The 15561-nt window shown below is 40.4% G+C and overlaps 1 protein-coding gene across 4 annotated transcripts; it reads left to right on the top strand.

Annotated features, from left to right (window-relative positions):
• Positions 1–2126: 2126 nt before the first annotated feature.
• Positions 2127–13179, top strand: LOC121874646 (methyltransferase-like protein 24). Of its 4 annotated transcripts, none has more exons than XM_042378913.1 (8): positions 2135–2611; positions 9654–9853; positions 10314–10360; positions 10738–10835; positions 11045–11200; positions 11422–11556; positions 11942–12119; positions 12431–13179. In XM_042378913.1, exons 2-8 carry the CDS (start codon positions 9777–9779, stop codon positions 12601–12603), a joined length of 864 nt encoding a protein of 287 aa, XP_042234847.1. In that variant the 5' UTR covers positions 2135–2611; positions 9654–9776; the 3' UTR covers positions 12604–13179. The 4 variants fall into 4 exon arrangements, with proteins under 4 accessions (XP_042235070.1, XP_042234847.1, XP_042234934.1 ...); XM_042379000.1 differs by having other exon boundaries at positions 9657–9853; XM_042379073.1 differs by lacking the exon at positions 2135–2611 and adding an exon at positions 3254–3291.
• The last annotated feature ends 2382 nt before the right edge of the window (positions 13180–15561 follow it).

Raw genomic sequence — 15561 nt, forward strand, 5'->3', positions numbered from 1 at the left:
TTAAACTTCTAAAAGCCGAGACAGAGACAGACAGACAGATAGATATACTGGCTGGTTTTATGTCATGGGTTATTTATGTTAGTCATATACTGTATAATATATTGGACTATGAAATATTATAACAAACATTTCGTCTTAAGTTCATATTTAATTAACCATTGATACTAAATCAATATTCTTGTAATGTTATGTTGGTTTGAAGGCTTATAAATGTGTGTAATAATAATAATAATAATTAACGGTTTATTGAAAGAGCTTGGCAGCCAGAAGGCTGAAAATATACAGTTACATAATTGGGGAATGGGTTTCGAATTACAAATAATATACAAATAACATAAGTGATACAAATAAGATATGTAATAACTAGATGGGGAAAAGCTCAAACTACAGGGCATTTCAACATAGTGACAGTGCAAGAAGTAGTATTTACTGGGAGTGAATACACTGGTTTATTACAAGTTATTGATAATTTTTACAATGGTTGGGACTGGGCTGTTCTTATAGCGATCAGTTCGTGCACGTATGGGCTGGATGCGGTTGTGGTGTCGAACAGCAATTCTCGGGCTAGGGATCTCAGGTGGCAGTAGGAGCCGGTGTCGAGGATGGTGCAGAAGCTTCTTACCAAATTTGCAGATGAGGTCGTGGTGATGGTCAGTGTGTTGAGCGCTTCTTGATATGTGGAGTAGGAAGGGGAGAGAATAATCTTGCATGCCCTCTTTTGCACTTTTTCTAGGTGTTTACGTTGTGTGGCATTTAGGGAGGAAGACCAGGTAGGGGAGGCATAGGTGAGCTTGGGAAGTATGAATGTTGAGTGAACACTGAGGAGCTCGGGTGCAGGAACTCCGAGGGACTTGAGTCGGCGGAGGAGGTGGAGACGGAAACTGGAGGATTTGACAACTTCACTGACGTGTGGTTTCCAATTTAGTTTGTTGTCTATGGTGACGCCGAGGAGCTCGTGGAATCTACAACCTGGAGTGTGCTCGGACCTAAATTAATGGAAGGGGGTGGGACAATGTCGGAGGAGAGGTTGATGTGCATAACCATGGTTTTGGTATGGTTGATGGTGACGTGGTTGTTGGTGGCCCAGTTTTGGAGACTGTTCAATAAATCCTGAAGGGCGGTATAGTCGGGAGCAGAATTGTTGACGCTGATCCCAATGTTGGAGTCGTCGACATATTTCCAACGAGCGGGGATTTCTCTTAGGGCATCATTGATAAGCATAAGGAAGCAGAGTGGTCCCATCTTGGTGCCTTGGGGGACGCCACAGGTGAGTGACTGAAAGATGGAGACAGCCCCTCGGAAGCGTACAGCTTGGCGTCGGTCACTGAGGAAGTCTGTGTGTGTGTGTGTGTTTGTGCGCGCGTGTGTGTGTGTGTGTGTAGTACCTCTACTATCCCTCCAGTTTAACGGTACTACCCTCTCTAATGTTACCCACTTTCGGTATCTCGGGTCCCACCTGTCCACCAACGCATCGACGAAGGAATTTAACATAGGATCAGATGTGCTTCTCAAGCCTTCGGTAGATTCCGTACCCGCATCTTCAGCTGTAGGGAGCTGAAATTATCTACAAAGTTACATGTATATCAAGCAGTGGTCCTCCCCACCCTGCTATATGGCAGCGAGACATGGTTCACATACAGGAGGCACCTCAAGGCACTTGAAATCTTTCACCAACGTAGTCTGCATTCTATCCTCCGAGTTCGCTGGGAAGACAAGAGAACAAATGCCAGTATTCTCGCTGACACCAACTGTAGGAGCATCGAGGCTACCATTATCTATGAACAACTACGCTGGACTGGCCACGTTACCTGCAGGGACGACAGTCGACTGCCAAGCAACTACTTACAGTCACCTAACGAATAGTAAACGTAACGCCGGCACGCAACTGAAAAGGCATAAGGATAGTATGAACAGACAAACCTGAAAAAGTGCCAAATCGACCCCCTCACCTGGGAGACTATCACTCCACACCGTAACGCTGGGAGGTGCACTACACAAAAAAGTTTCAATATTTTCGAGATAGCTCGACTGCGTCTGCATACCGCCCGAGGCAGACAAGCGTCAACGCTGGCAAGTCGCTGCTGCCAACCCTCCCGCATTAGATGTAGCCCTTCACTTGTGCAACATCTGTGAACAACCTTGCTGGTCCCGTATCGGCCTTTTTAGTCACCTCAGAACTCACCAACGTAGGTGACATCCTAATAACTTATATCACTGAATCATAACTGGATCGTCATACTCGATTCCGAATTACAGCAAAGTATTAGGAGTAGTGTGTGTAGTATTAGAGTGAAGGCTGTTAAAAAACAGAAGGTTAGTGAACTCGCAACAATCCGCAGGTGTTAAATAAGAAACAGGTGTCACTGTGCAATACTACAGCTTAATTTGCGAGCAACGGCGGGGAGAGGCGTGAGGGAGGAGTCAAGGTTCGAGCAGAGCACTCATTCTTGGAGTGGAAGTTGACGAAGTAGCACTGGCTACCACGAGTGATCACGGCTGGAAAGTGACGATAATTTATACCACCTCTACACTCATAAACTTTTTACAACACGAAGGAAAAAATATTTAGTTATATTGTAGACAGACATCCTGCACTCTCATCAGTCTTAACGTAAGTAGTATTGTGTAATGCCGAAGATTAATATTATCTAAGATTCGTAATATGAATTTCCCCTCCTATGCAGAGATAAAACGACTGCATATAAATTAGTGTTGAATCTCAGTCTTTTGTAACACTTTTTTTTTTTGTTCTCGCCACTTTCTTTGTTATAGGTGAAAAATCTCCTAGAAAAGTCATCCAAATACACTAGTAGTTTTGGAGCTACTGGAGACGTTAATCCATCCCTTTGTATCGGCGGCAAGTTAATCCTTGTCGTGTCTGACCTAACACCTGACCCACATCATCACGGCCACGTCATGAGCTACACCCTTGCTATGCGCCCCCCCCCGCCACACACACAACCTGTAACCTGTTGAGGATTAAGGAAACAACTTCAAACAAGTACGCCAGTGAGCTCATGTGGTGTGGGTCAGGTGTTAGGTCAGACACGACGAGGATTAACTTGCCGCCGATACAAAGGGAAGGATTAACGTCTCCAGTAGCTGCAAAACCATGCAGTCTCGGGTCATATCAGTTCATGTACAGCCGACCAATCCACCAGTTACAAGCAATTCACTTCAGTTCTGCACAAGTCTCCATCGTGACAAGACGAGGGGAGGCTAGACGACTTTTAAGTTCTCTTGTGTTTTCGATCCAGTTATTTACTTCGTTGGAAGACATAATACTATAAGGTAAGAAATATTAAAGTATTGGTTAAAAAATATTGATGTGACTTTTGCTGCGGTACTGAGATTAAATATTAAGATTTTGTTTCACAGCATTGCGATTTTATACTAAGACACTATCCTCACTGGGGTACAGACAAAAGCCCCCCCGACAAAAGCCACCCAGACAAAAGCCCCCCAGACGAAAGCCACCCAGACAAAAGCCCCCTACTTTGATCGGGGTGGCTTTTGTCTGACAACAGTAAGGCAAACTATATATATATATATATATATATATATATATATATATATATATATATATATATATATATATATATATATATATATATAAAAGAGTGAGTCACTGTGCAATATGTATTTTTTGTAGGGTCACGGGGGGGGCGGCGGCAAACTCAAGGGCCGCCCCGGGCGGCACACACTCTAGCTACGCCACTGTCCAAATATTTAACGGACAAATATGTTAACATGTAATATTTATGTATATATGTAATTTATAAATTTTTAAATAAAAGATGAAAAAAAAAGATTCTCAACGGTTCTTACGATAATATTTTCCCTAAATACTGTAGAGATGTGAGGTAGAATAGTAAATATGTACCTGGTTTTATTTTTAAAATATCTCCTACCTCCATCATAATAACGAATCTTTATATACTAAAATTAGGTTGTGTTAGTTAAGCTAGTAAAGTGCTCATTATTGTTTAGTTTGTATTGTGGTTAACTACATGATCGACAAGATAATACAAACGGTACTAGAAATACATTGTGTGTGTGTGTGTGTGTACAACTCCGAGTAAGGATGAAAAATGCCACTCACACTTTATAAGTACACGTTACAATTTCAACATAAACACTACAACCCTCTTACAAAAACATTCTACAACTCCGACATAAACACAATCGATAACTCTCCTACACATAAACACACTGTAAAACTCCTACAAAAATACGCTACAATTCTGACGTAAACATCCATTGCAACTCCACCTCCTTGTCCATAAAGCATACTGTACAGTACATGAGAAAGCGTTCACCCTAAGTTTACGGTTAATGAACTTTGAATTAATCCCACATATCACTATAACTGTACTACAATGGTGAACTATAGTCACCGTATTTGCGAAAACCTTAACTACTTTCTCTCCCTTGCCTTATTTAAAATATAATAATGGATAGAAAAGATATTGTCTGATTTTCATGTGTACTGTACATTGGGAGGATGAGAAAATCTGCTGAGTAATTGTTGACGCTTGGAACCGCTAAGGGAAATGGCTTCCTCACAATATCTCTCTTTCTCTCTCTCTCTCTCTCTCGGTTTCTTCCTGTCAACTTCTCTCTCTCTCTCAAAATGTCATTGATTTTACCTTAATTAGATACGTTCACTTAGCATTAAAATACGAAAAAAACAAAGTAATCAATTGGTTATGTAATGTAAATCTCGACCCTTGTCTAGGCGTGTGTTTCGTTATGGTGATAATTATTAAAAACAAAATAGTGGTAATTTACCCATGTATAGCATCTAGATTATTTGAAGACTCGTATTTATTTGGCATTAATGACAAAGAAAATGAAATGTGCTTCAGTCAGTCAGTGTTGTGTAATGATTAACACACGCTTGTGTATTTCTATATTATATGGTGACAATATTTTATAGAATTAATATGCAAGTAAATAGTGGTTTCTTGTGTCTGCTAGTCGGAAGTAGATGATGAAACCGACCTGGAAGAGTTTTGCCGTTTTTTTCCTCGTCACGAACCTTGCCTGCGGAAGCGTTCATCCCCTAGTCACACTCCATACGAGTCCATAGCCATTGCATTGCCCCCAAATAACTGTACCATCATGGTGAAAGTCACTATACATGCGAAAACCAGAACTACCTTTTCTCCCTTGCCTCTTTCAAAATATAATATTGTATGAAAGATAATATATATTTTTTTAACGTGTAATAAAGAAGTGTTTCGTTTGTCATATGTATACGAGGGAGGTTGGGAAAAGATTTACCGCCACGTAAGTCAGCTTAGGGGCGGCAACGCGGTGTGTCATTCCCACCATCCTCTCTCTCTCTCTCTCTCTCTCTCTCTCTCTCTCTCTCTTATAAGACCTAAATGTAAATAAAACAACAATATCAACATAACAGATGTAACCATCAATTTGGAATGGTAAATAAACAATTACTCAGCAATTTTCCGTAACCTGGAGGGAAGCATCAGGACGACGTGGAACCCTTAAAGCAACACCGCCATTTACTATTCATCAATTACTTGTAGTACTGTAGTGGATTTCTCCCCTACAAACGCCGTTTGTCGCTGAGTAGCCGACCCCGCGAATTCCCCAGTGTGTGCCTCGTGGTCTGGGTCAACCAGCGCCGCCATACATCACGGAGGTCAACTACTAAGCCACGCCTACCCCCGCTATTTAAGACCTGACCTCGTGGTGACCTCTCTCTTCTTCTAGCTACAGCCGCAGCAAACAACACCACCTCCTCCGCCGCTGCCTGGCGGCCCTCGCTCCCCTCCGGCGAGCATGGCGACCCACAAGCTGTCTTCCTCTGAGCACCCTCACCAACCAGCTCTCTCTACTCAACGCTTGTAACCATGCTGCCTTCCCAGCACCAAGCTGCATTGTACATCCAATACAACATGTATATAGAGAGCACATTGTGAGTTTCCTTTCTCCATCCCATCCTGAGTGTGAACCCAAACAACCTTAACCCCACAGTACCACAAAGCCCACCACACTCATCTCTGTTGGGTGTCGTAACCGCATCACCTCGCTCATTGTAACTGTACACTGAAATATACTGATTCTCTTGATAGTTAAAATTTAATGTCATAATTTTAAAATAGCCCATAACGCCTCGAAATCACGCGAAACTTATCGTACTTAATTTAATATCCTAATGCCACCTGGGGCTTAGATTACAGGTTTACGGTACTCTGTCCACTCCACAAGTTAGCGAGAAACTTTAGTCAAATTTGTCGATCTTTTCCTCGGAGAGAACAAATTTACAAAACATTAAATGATGACTAGGGAAATATTTACGTCTTTTTATTTCAGCTTAGGACCTTATATTATGGTCTACTCGTGAAGATATAATGTATTACTGTACTACGTTTCAGCAACTAAGCATCTTTAAGTGTGTTTTCAAGACTAATGCATTCGTCATCATCAATAAAAAGAAATACGAGATACTTTACATCAATATGGATGTAAAAATAGCCACGTTACAATGAGCCTCGGATAATTGCATAATAAAACGAAGAATTTGATTTTACGTTTGGGTATTTTGCCGTTCGCCGTTTTCACCAGCAGTGAGGGACCTGTGGCTACTGTAGCTCAGTATTTAAACTGCCATGTCTTGTGTTGGTGGTCCAGGAACAGATGCACGTCTAATAAATTTAAATATTATAGTAAACGCGTAAGTGTGACCATTACGCAGGAACCCCCTTTTTTCTTTGTTTTTTTTACAGATATATGGGTGAATGAGTAATCTTTGTTTACCTCTAACATTATCTACATTAACATTGTCTTACTGTACTCATTTAATCAGTTATTCAAATGACATTACAGCTTCTTCGGGTGTTTCGGCAAATAAAGTTATAATGTGGTTTTTTCCCGGAGGTTGTATACAGTGTATTCGGTTGGTATATTTTATAAAGTACAAGGACATTGAACAGTAAGTAACCTGAGCAATATCTTATAATGTTCATGTCTAACTAATCTATTAACATTCTTTTCATCAGTTTTCAAATCGGTGGACGAGGGGCACAATTATGATGTGGTATATCTCGACTTTAGCAAAGCCTTCGACAGAGTCCCCCACGAAAGTCTAATTAGAAAGGTAGAAGCACATGGCATCAAAGGTAATATCCTTAAATGGATTAGTGCGTGGTTACAGGACAGGAAACAGCGAGTGAGCATTAATGGCACTAAGTCCCATTGGAGCAACGTCACAAGTGGAGTTCCCCAAGGCTCAGTACTTGGACCATTATTATTTATTATATACATAAACGACATAGATATCGGCATAGACAGCAACATAAGCAAATTTGCTGATGACACTAAAATAGGATGTGTTATTAAATCTGACGAGGACTCCACAAAACTACAGGAAGATCTAAAAAAATTTTTCGAATGGTCTGAAAAATGACAGATGAAATTCAACGTGGACAAATGTAAAGTACTCAGTATAGGAGATGTAAACAGGGAAACCAGATACCAGATGAACAACGATGCCATAGAGAAATCCGACTGCGAGAGAGATTTAGGAGTAATGATAAGTAGGAACCTTAAGCCAAGTAAACAATGTGTTTTTGCTCGTAACAAGGCTAATAAAGTACTTGGGTTCATACAAAGGAGTGTTAGTTACAAGACTAGCGAGGTCATCCTAAAACTGTATCTTGCTCTTGTGAGACCACACCTGGATTACGCAGTTCAGTTCTGGTCACCGTATTACAGAATGGATATAGAATCCTTGGAAAGAATTCAGAGGAGAATGACAAGACTAATCCCGGGCATTAGGAACCTTGAGTATAGAGACAGGTTAAAGCATCTTAATTTGCACTCCTCGAGAGACGTAGAGTGAGGGGCGACCTGATAGAGGTGTATAAGTGGAAGGCAGGGCTAAACAAAGGGGACATTACAAAGGTACTCAAATTATCCAACCAGAGCGAACTCGTAACAATGGTTTTAAATTAGACAAATTTAGATTTAGGCGTGAAATAGGTAAACACTGGTTTGGAAACAGAGTAGTGGATGAATGGAACAAGTTACCAAATATCATCATTAACTCGAATACGCTGAATAGCTTCAAACATAGGTTGGATGCTTATATGAGCAATAGGGGTTGGGTGTAAACGGGACTGCCCAATATGGGTCAATAGGCCCGCTGCAGTTTCCTCCATTCTTATGTTCTTATGTTCTTAATGTTTGGTTGAGTAATTTGTTTATATACCTGCACTCACTGTTCATTCTTTCATTATCTGCACTGTTTATGTATACGCACTGTACATGTTGGATCAGTATGGCCTAGCATGACAATTTTACTGAATGAAAATTTATCTCATTTATCTATCTATCATTTAATACACAGTATATACCTATCATTCATTTGTTTATCTATATATTACTTTTTTTATTTATCTATCTACTTTTATAAGGTTGAGAATATGTCATGCTACTATATCAAGATGCCAGATGATCAGAGTTGATAGGACGCCAAGAGCCACCATAGGAAGAGGTCGTTGAACTCTTGAATGACTTGTGTTATGATGGGCTTTGTTGTCCAGTCTAACGGTTTGTTCCGATGAAACACTTCTCAGTTTACCGGCAAAGTCCTTATATATCTTTTATCTGCATTGTGTATGTATTGAATTACATACGTGCATTGTTTATATACATGCTGAATGGTATACCTACATTGTCTATATACATGTTGACGTTGTATACTAGCAGTGCCTATATACATTTCAATTTCAATAGTTTATTCCTTGATAGAGGAAGCGATATACTAGTGCTGTCACTAGGTACCCCTGTACAATAACACCAGAAGCATCTGGCAAGTGTCACAAGTACAGTATATACAGTATAAATATTATAAAGGGGCTTACTAAAGCCTAAGGAAGGAAGGATATTCCTTTAACACATTATCAATATTATTTATATAGTATCTGGCCAGTATGGGGAGGATCATCGTGTCTCCGTCAGGGGGTCGTGGAGTGGTGGCTCAGCAGGCGTCACGGAAGCGTTGTGTGTGGGGACATATTAGGAGGTAGTGGATAAGGGTGCGGCTGTCGGGTCTTCTGCATAATGCACAAGAGCGTTGCTCAGGGGATGCGGGGATACCAATCTCCCAAGCAAAGTCATACCCAATGATGATACGGGCAGCAATCACGTCCCTTTTCCGCGACCCTTTCCCATAGACATACGAGAGGTCAGGAAGTTTACTGAGGACATCGTACCAGGTGGGCGGGGAGTCCAGGGGGATGGCTGCTTCCCGAGCTTCTCTCTGTTTGCGGCGAATTTGGGTCCTAAGCTGTAAAAGTGTTCGAGGAACAACGTAGTCAGGTGTGGCCTTGTTGCAGCCAGTCTTGGCAAGGCCATCTGTTGCCTCATTCCCCAAGATACCGACATGACTGGGTATCCATAAGAATGTCACAGGACGGCCTGCATCCTGAAGTGTGGATGTTAACCCTCCTATATACATGCTGAATTGTATACTTGCATTGTTGTACACATGCTGAATCAATGGCAATTTAAATGACGACTTTACTGAATGAATATTTGGCTGCATCTGTCTGAGTTGATTGGTTCACTTCTGAGAACTCTGGTTTATTGAATTATTCATGAGTGTTTTTGTTTTTTCACAGCAGGAAACCTAGCGGGCACTAATTGGCTGACGACGTGAGTAACGGAGAGTCTGATTGTGCTGGTGAAAGTACAGGAAGCTGTGATTGGCTATTAAAAGGCTAGATTGACGGATAAAGGAGGACATGATTGCAGTCAAACAGACAGTTCAGATGCTGACGATGATAATGACACTGACAGTGATAGTCACCCTGTTGTATGAGTAAGTATACCTCCACTTCTTCCTCTAACTCCTCCTGTCTACCTCTATCTCTACCCTTCTACTTCTAGATCCCCTACACCACTCCCTCACCACCCTTATCTCTACCTCACATTGTTTACTGTGTGTTATGATACTGTTACAGTGACGTCACAAGTCAATGCTGATTCGTCTCCTAACTGACCAATCACCAACAAATTGTGACGTCATATGATCAACTCCACATTTTTAAATTAAAATATAGTAGTGGTGGTGACAGTGGTAATAATAATAATATTAAATGTTGACATACTGTACTTTATACGTTACTTTTAAAATGGGTGTTCACTTTATGTTATTACTACGCTTCAAAAACAAGCTTAGTCCATCGGGAATGAAAACTATGAAAGATAGAGAGAGAGAACAAGGGTGAAATTTGAGGTTTTAATTTTTGTGTCTACAATTTCACGTCTATCTGTTACAGGATAACAAACATCTCACCCGAGGCCCAACACATTCGACTTAAACGTGGTAAGTGTTAGTAACTGTAGGATTGCTAAGTTCGGTTAGTTTTCATTAAGTTAGATCAGTTTGTCTAGTTTTGGTTAAATTGGGTCAGAGATTGGTTAGTTTTTGGTTACATTAGGTCAGGGTTGGATTAAGTTTGGATAAGTTAGATCAGGGTTTTCTTTCGTTCAAGCTACATATTGCCTACTGGGATTAGATTATAAATAAACATCGATTCCGTAACACTTTCAAATACTCGTAAACATATACAACTACACACACTCATACACATTCATACCAGATACACTGCCTCCATTTCCCACAATAAACATACACACGGTAACTCTTTTTCCCCCCACTGTTATGTTTAAATGACTTGCTGACTGTTTTCTCCCTTCCAGGCAATTTAACCCGGAAACCGTGTCATATAGAAGCTCTTGGCAGCGACCAGCAGTTTTACAAGTACTTTCGGAAACTCGAGTACAAGTGTGAGAACCTAGTGAGTCCGTGTTAATATGTTATGTTCCATCTGTCTGTCTGACTGTCTCATTGCCTGTCTGTTTCCACTGCCCGTCTATGCCTCGTTGTTTCTATTTACAAGTCCTTCTATCTCAGTGTGTATCTGTTTACCTGTCTGTCTTACTGTCTCTTTACCCTGTCTGTTTACCTGTCTTATTTTGTTCTGATCGACTCATTTATCTTTCACAGATGGAGTTCGGTGCACGGCCAAACAAAAAATGGTTGAGCAAGTTCGTCTGTCTTGATCAACCATTCGGAATTCGACGAGATAATTGTACCGTTATATCCTTCGGCATTAACTACGAGTGGGAGTTTGAGGATGATATGGATAACTACGGCTGTGTGGTGAGTGAGTGAGTGAATGAGTTAGAGTGGGAGTGAGTGATTGAGTAAGAGGGAGGGAGAGTAAGGGAATGAGAGAGGGTGTGTGTGAGTGAGGGAGAGATAGATTATCCACCTATACAGCATCACCAACAAAATACCTTTCTATATTTACTCTAACTAAACTTTCTAATAACAAACTTTCTAATAATAAACTATTAAAAAAACTCGCTTGTATATTATAGGTTCACGCGTTTGATCCCACAATGCGACAGCTTGACCACAAGAGATCGGAGAGGACAACCTTCCACAGGTTAGGTATAAGTAACATCAAGGGCAAGAGGAACGTCGGAATGGGCAATGATTTTAGCTATCTTGAGGTAAACAATTCTCCATGGATTCTACCGACTTACTTTCAGATGAGAATTTGACTGCGGACTTAAATGATTCAGATGCAAGGATTTTGACAACTTTGGGGTAGGATGTGGGAAGAAGTTTTGTTTGGTTAATATACTTTGAGGTGTTTTATAAGTATTTTGACTAATTTAGAGTGAGAAAAGTAATTGCGATTGTTTTTTTTTTACTTTGTAGTGAAACACAAGCAAGTATTTCAACTACTTTTGAAACAGAAAAGAAATATTTTAACTTATTTTAGGAGACACGAATAAGAATGATGAAACTACTTTGGGTATGAGACAAGACATTAATATTTTGACTTATTTCCCTCCTCTCTAACCTAACCTAACCTAACCTTTCTCGTATTAGGTGGATCGTTATGAGAACATCCTACGTAGTCTGGATCTGTTGAACACCAGGATAGACTACCTAAAGCTAGACGTGGAGTTGAGTGAGCTGGAATTCCTACAAGACGTTCTGAGAAACTCGCCTCGCCTTTTGCAAAACATTGGCCAGATAGGAATGGAGGTCCACCATGGCTATAAAGGTAAGTGGAGGGGTGGAGGAATGGTTGGGTCGAAGGGTGAGTGGGTGGAGGAATGGGTGAGTGGGATGATGAGTGGGTGGAGGGGTGAGTGACGGGGTGAATGAGTGGAAGGATGGGGGAGTGAGTGAGTGGAGAAATGAAGGAGTAGGTGGAGGGATGAAGGAGTGGGTGTATGGGTGGGTGGAGGGACGAAGGAGTAGGTGTATGGGCGGTTGGAGAGATAAATAAATGGACGTTGGGATGGATAAGTGGATAGAAAAATGTAGCAAAGTTGATCTAATATCAACCTGTCGTTTATTCCTCCCTGACAGGTGAAGGCCTGGACGAAAAACCACCCAGAGTCGGATCTCTCAGCCCAACCAGCACCTTCCCGCTCTTCTGGTCGTACTTCCAGGAGTTGAGGTGTCACGGGTTCAAGTTGATCCACGCCAGACCCAACGTTCCCTGGCACGAAGTCGTCTGGGCCAGGAATGACGAGTGGTAGCTGCTGGCCCCTACATAAGCGGTGCTAAGTGCTGTTTTTATTCGTACTTGGTTAATTTAATTATTTAACATACATTGGAGTGCTTGGTGCTGGTCTTTTTTTTTTATTTGGTTGTTTAGTTAACAAACACTTGAGTGCTAGTCTGGTTTTCTTTCGTGAAGGGAATGTTAAATCTAGCAGCAGAGAATCAGTCAACGAAGCGACGGAAACTGAAACGTTAGTGTGACAACTACGGGTGTGTGACATCATGTATTCCAAATAGGTTGAGGTAGTCTTGAAATATGTTTTATTGAATATTTAAAAGAGTACATTGAAGTAGGGCGGTAAATGATGTCAGCTTAATTATTTATTTATTGATAGATAGATAGATAGATTGATAGGGGATAGTAGGCAGCTATTGATGATGAATTGAAACACATTCGTCCCATTGTACAAAAACTTGGGTACCCTTCATTGTTTGTTGATCATTGTTTTAACAGGGCTAAAAATACTTTCATTTTATCAAACCAGGTAAATTCCTACACTTAAGAATATTTTTATTCTTCCTTATCGCAATGAACTTGTCCCGTTAGTTCAGTCCCTTAAATTATTAAATATTAATGTTGTTTTTAAGTATGGCTCAACCATTACCAATATATTAATTAAGAATAGCCCAACTTTGAATGTAAATGGGAGTGTTTATTGTATTCCATGTAGCAAATGTAATGGAAATTATGTAGGACAGACTGGGAAAGCATTGCAACTCAGATATAAGAAACAATAATCATCCCATTGATTGGGAAAACAGCTTAGAAGTGTACAAATCATCATGTGTCAGAGAAAGACTTCTGGTTGAAGTTAGTTTGATTAGGGAATTGAATTCCATAAACCTTAGTGATGGTCAGTACAAAACTGATAATATGTTACATAAATGTATTTGTCAGTGGCCCTAGGTTAAAAATGCTTTGAAAACCTTGGAGTTAGATGTACTGTATAATAGATATTTAATGGGTCCCATATTTTTGACCTGACTTAACTTGACTAGTCACGTCGCCCTTTCTCTTAAGCTTCTCCGCGTGTGTGTTGGTGTGTGGATTAGTGGATGTCATGATTATGACCTGACCTCATGTTTAATAAGGTCACCCTGTGTATTTAAGCCTCTCTCCGTCCATGTAATTTATAGACAGTACAGGTATACAATATAATGTACGTACATGGACAATGATGCAGTGATGAGAGGCCGGGGGGCGGGGCAATCATTGTAGGCGCGCAGGGAGTATTCGACCACACACTAGTATATGTTGATGGAATTACAGAAGTGGAAATAATAGAATATTAATGTGCTTAAAGGAAAGACTGCATTGATGTATCTGTAACTCGATGTTGTTTTGTGTTAAGAATTTTATGTATATGAGAGAAGTACTTAAAAGTGGATTCTTTATTTGTCACGTCATAATGTTTGGATGAAAAATGTGTAATCTTATTTACTTATCTCTTATTTTTAAGGGTGGATTATGAATATGCAGTAAAAGTTAAAGAATTGTGTTTTATTCCGTTTTAGTACACCTATGCTGAACCACAGACAATATTGATGTGAATCATTGGTAATATTTTAAAATTTCAGGCAAATGATAAATTAGAACTATTCAATTATTAGTTCAATATTGAAATCAAGAACATGTAAGATGTATTATAATGTTATCTAAATAATACACAATTCCATGTTCTATAAAGCTACCTGAGATATTATTGTTGCTGGTATGTTAAGTTATTTGGTCCTAACTGTGTGTGTGTGTGTGTGTCACTTCCAGGGATACATCTTGAAATAAAGTAATATATAAATTGTGGTTTATCTCATTTTTTTTCCATTTCATACACATCAATAAGCTGACTTCACCATATACAGCACACATGTAATACACACCCCAGCACATATACACATACATATATGCTACATACACACCATAATGACTGCTACAAACAACCTTTTAAAGGATTGCCAACATGGTTTTATGCCGGGGCGCTCCTACTTAACACAATTGCTCAAGGTATTGGATATTTGGACCCATATTCTGGAACGGGGTGGTAATATCGACAGTATATGCCTAGATTTTGCCAAGGCTTTCGACAGTGTACCCCACGAAAGGCTAAAAATCAAACTGGAAGGGTACGGAATTCGGGGAAATGTCCTAGCGTGGATAGAAGACTTTCTACATGACCGCAAGCAGTGTGTGGTGATTAATAGCACGAAGTCATCATCTGTACCTGTCACAAGCGGGGTACCACAGGGCAGTGTATTGGGACCGCTGTTGTTTGTTTGTTAAATAAACGACGTTGTACACTCCTCCATACAAATGTTTGCCGATGACGCCACGTTATTTCGGGAAATCAAGAGCGAAGCGGACTCTGAAGAGCTGCAGAAGGATCTCTGTGAGCTCCAAGAATGGTCGAAGAATTGGCTGTTGAGATTCAATGTCACGGAGTGTAAGAGGATGCACCTGAGGCGAATCAACGGCAAGGAGGCGTATCATATGTCCCAACGGGATGAAGAAACTGCAGAGTGAGAGTTGTGAACTTTTGGAACAATCTGCCAGAAAGTGTTTTGACGGCACCGAGTGAAAGCTCTTTCAAGACCAAACTTGACCAACACTGGAGCAGGTTTAGGTACATTCAAGAGCTGGTGCATGCCCAGTACTTGCCAACAGTGCGTAACAGAAACGTGACAGGTCGCCCAAGCGGCTAACGAGCCCGTCAGTAGTGAAGAGGATAAAAGTAACGTAAATTAAAAAAAAATCCAAATATTTAGTTTTTTATTAAAAAAAATAGACCGACTATTGGCAAAAAGGGTTAAGTAATGTATAATAAAGTATGGAAAAGTATAGTAAAGCCAACTAAATTTTAATAAAGTTGGGAGACGTAGAGTAAAGGTAAAGTACAGTAAAAGTTGCTAAAATTTTTCATGATATGAATCCGGATTTC

Source organism: Homarus americanus, unplaced genomic scaffold, assembly GCF_018991925.1.
Source record: "Homarus americanus isolate GMGI-L3 unplaced genomic scaffold, GMGI_Hamer_2.0 scaffold51859, whole genome shotgun sequence".
NCBI lineage: Eukaryota > Metazoa > Arthropoda > Malacostraca > Decapoda > Nephropidae > Homarus > Homarus americanus.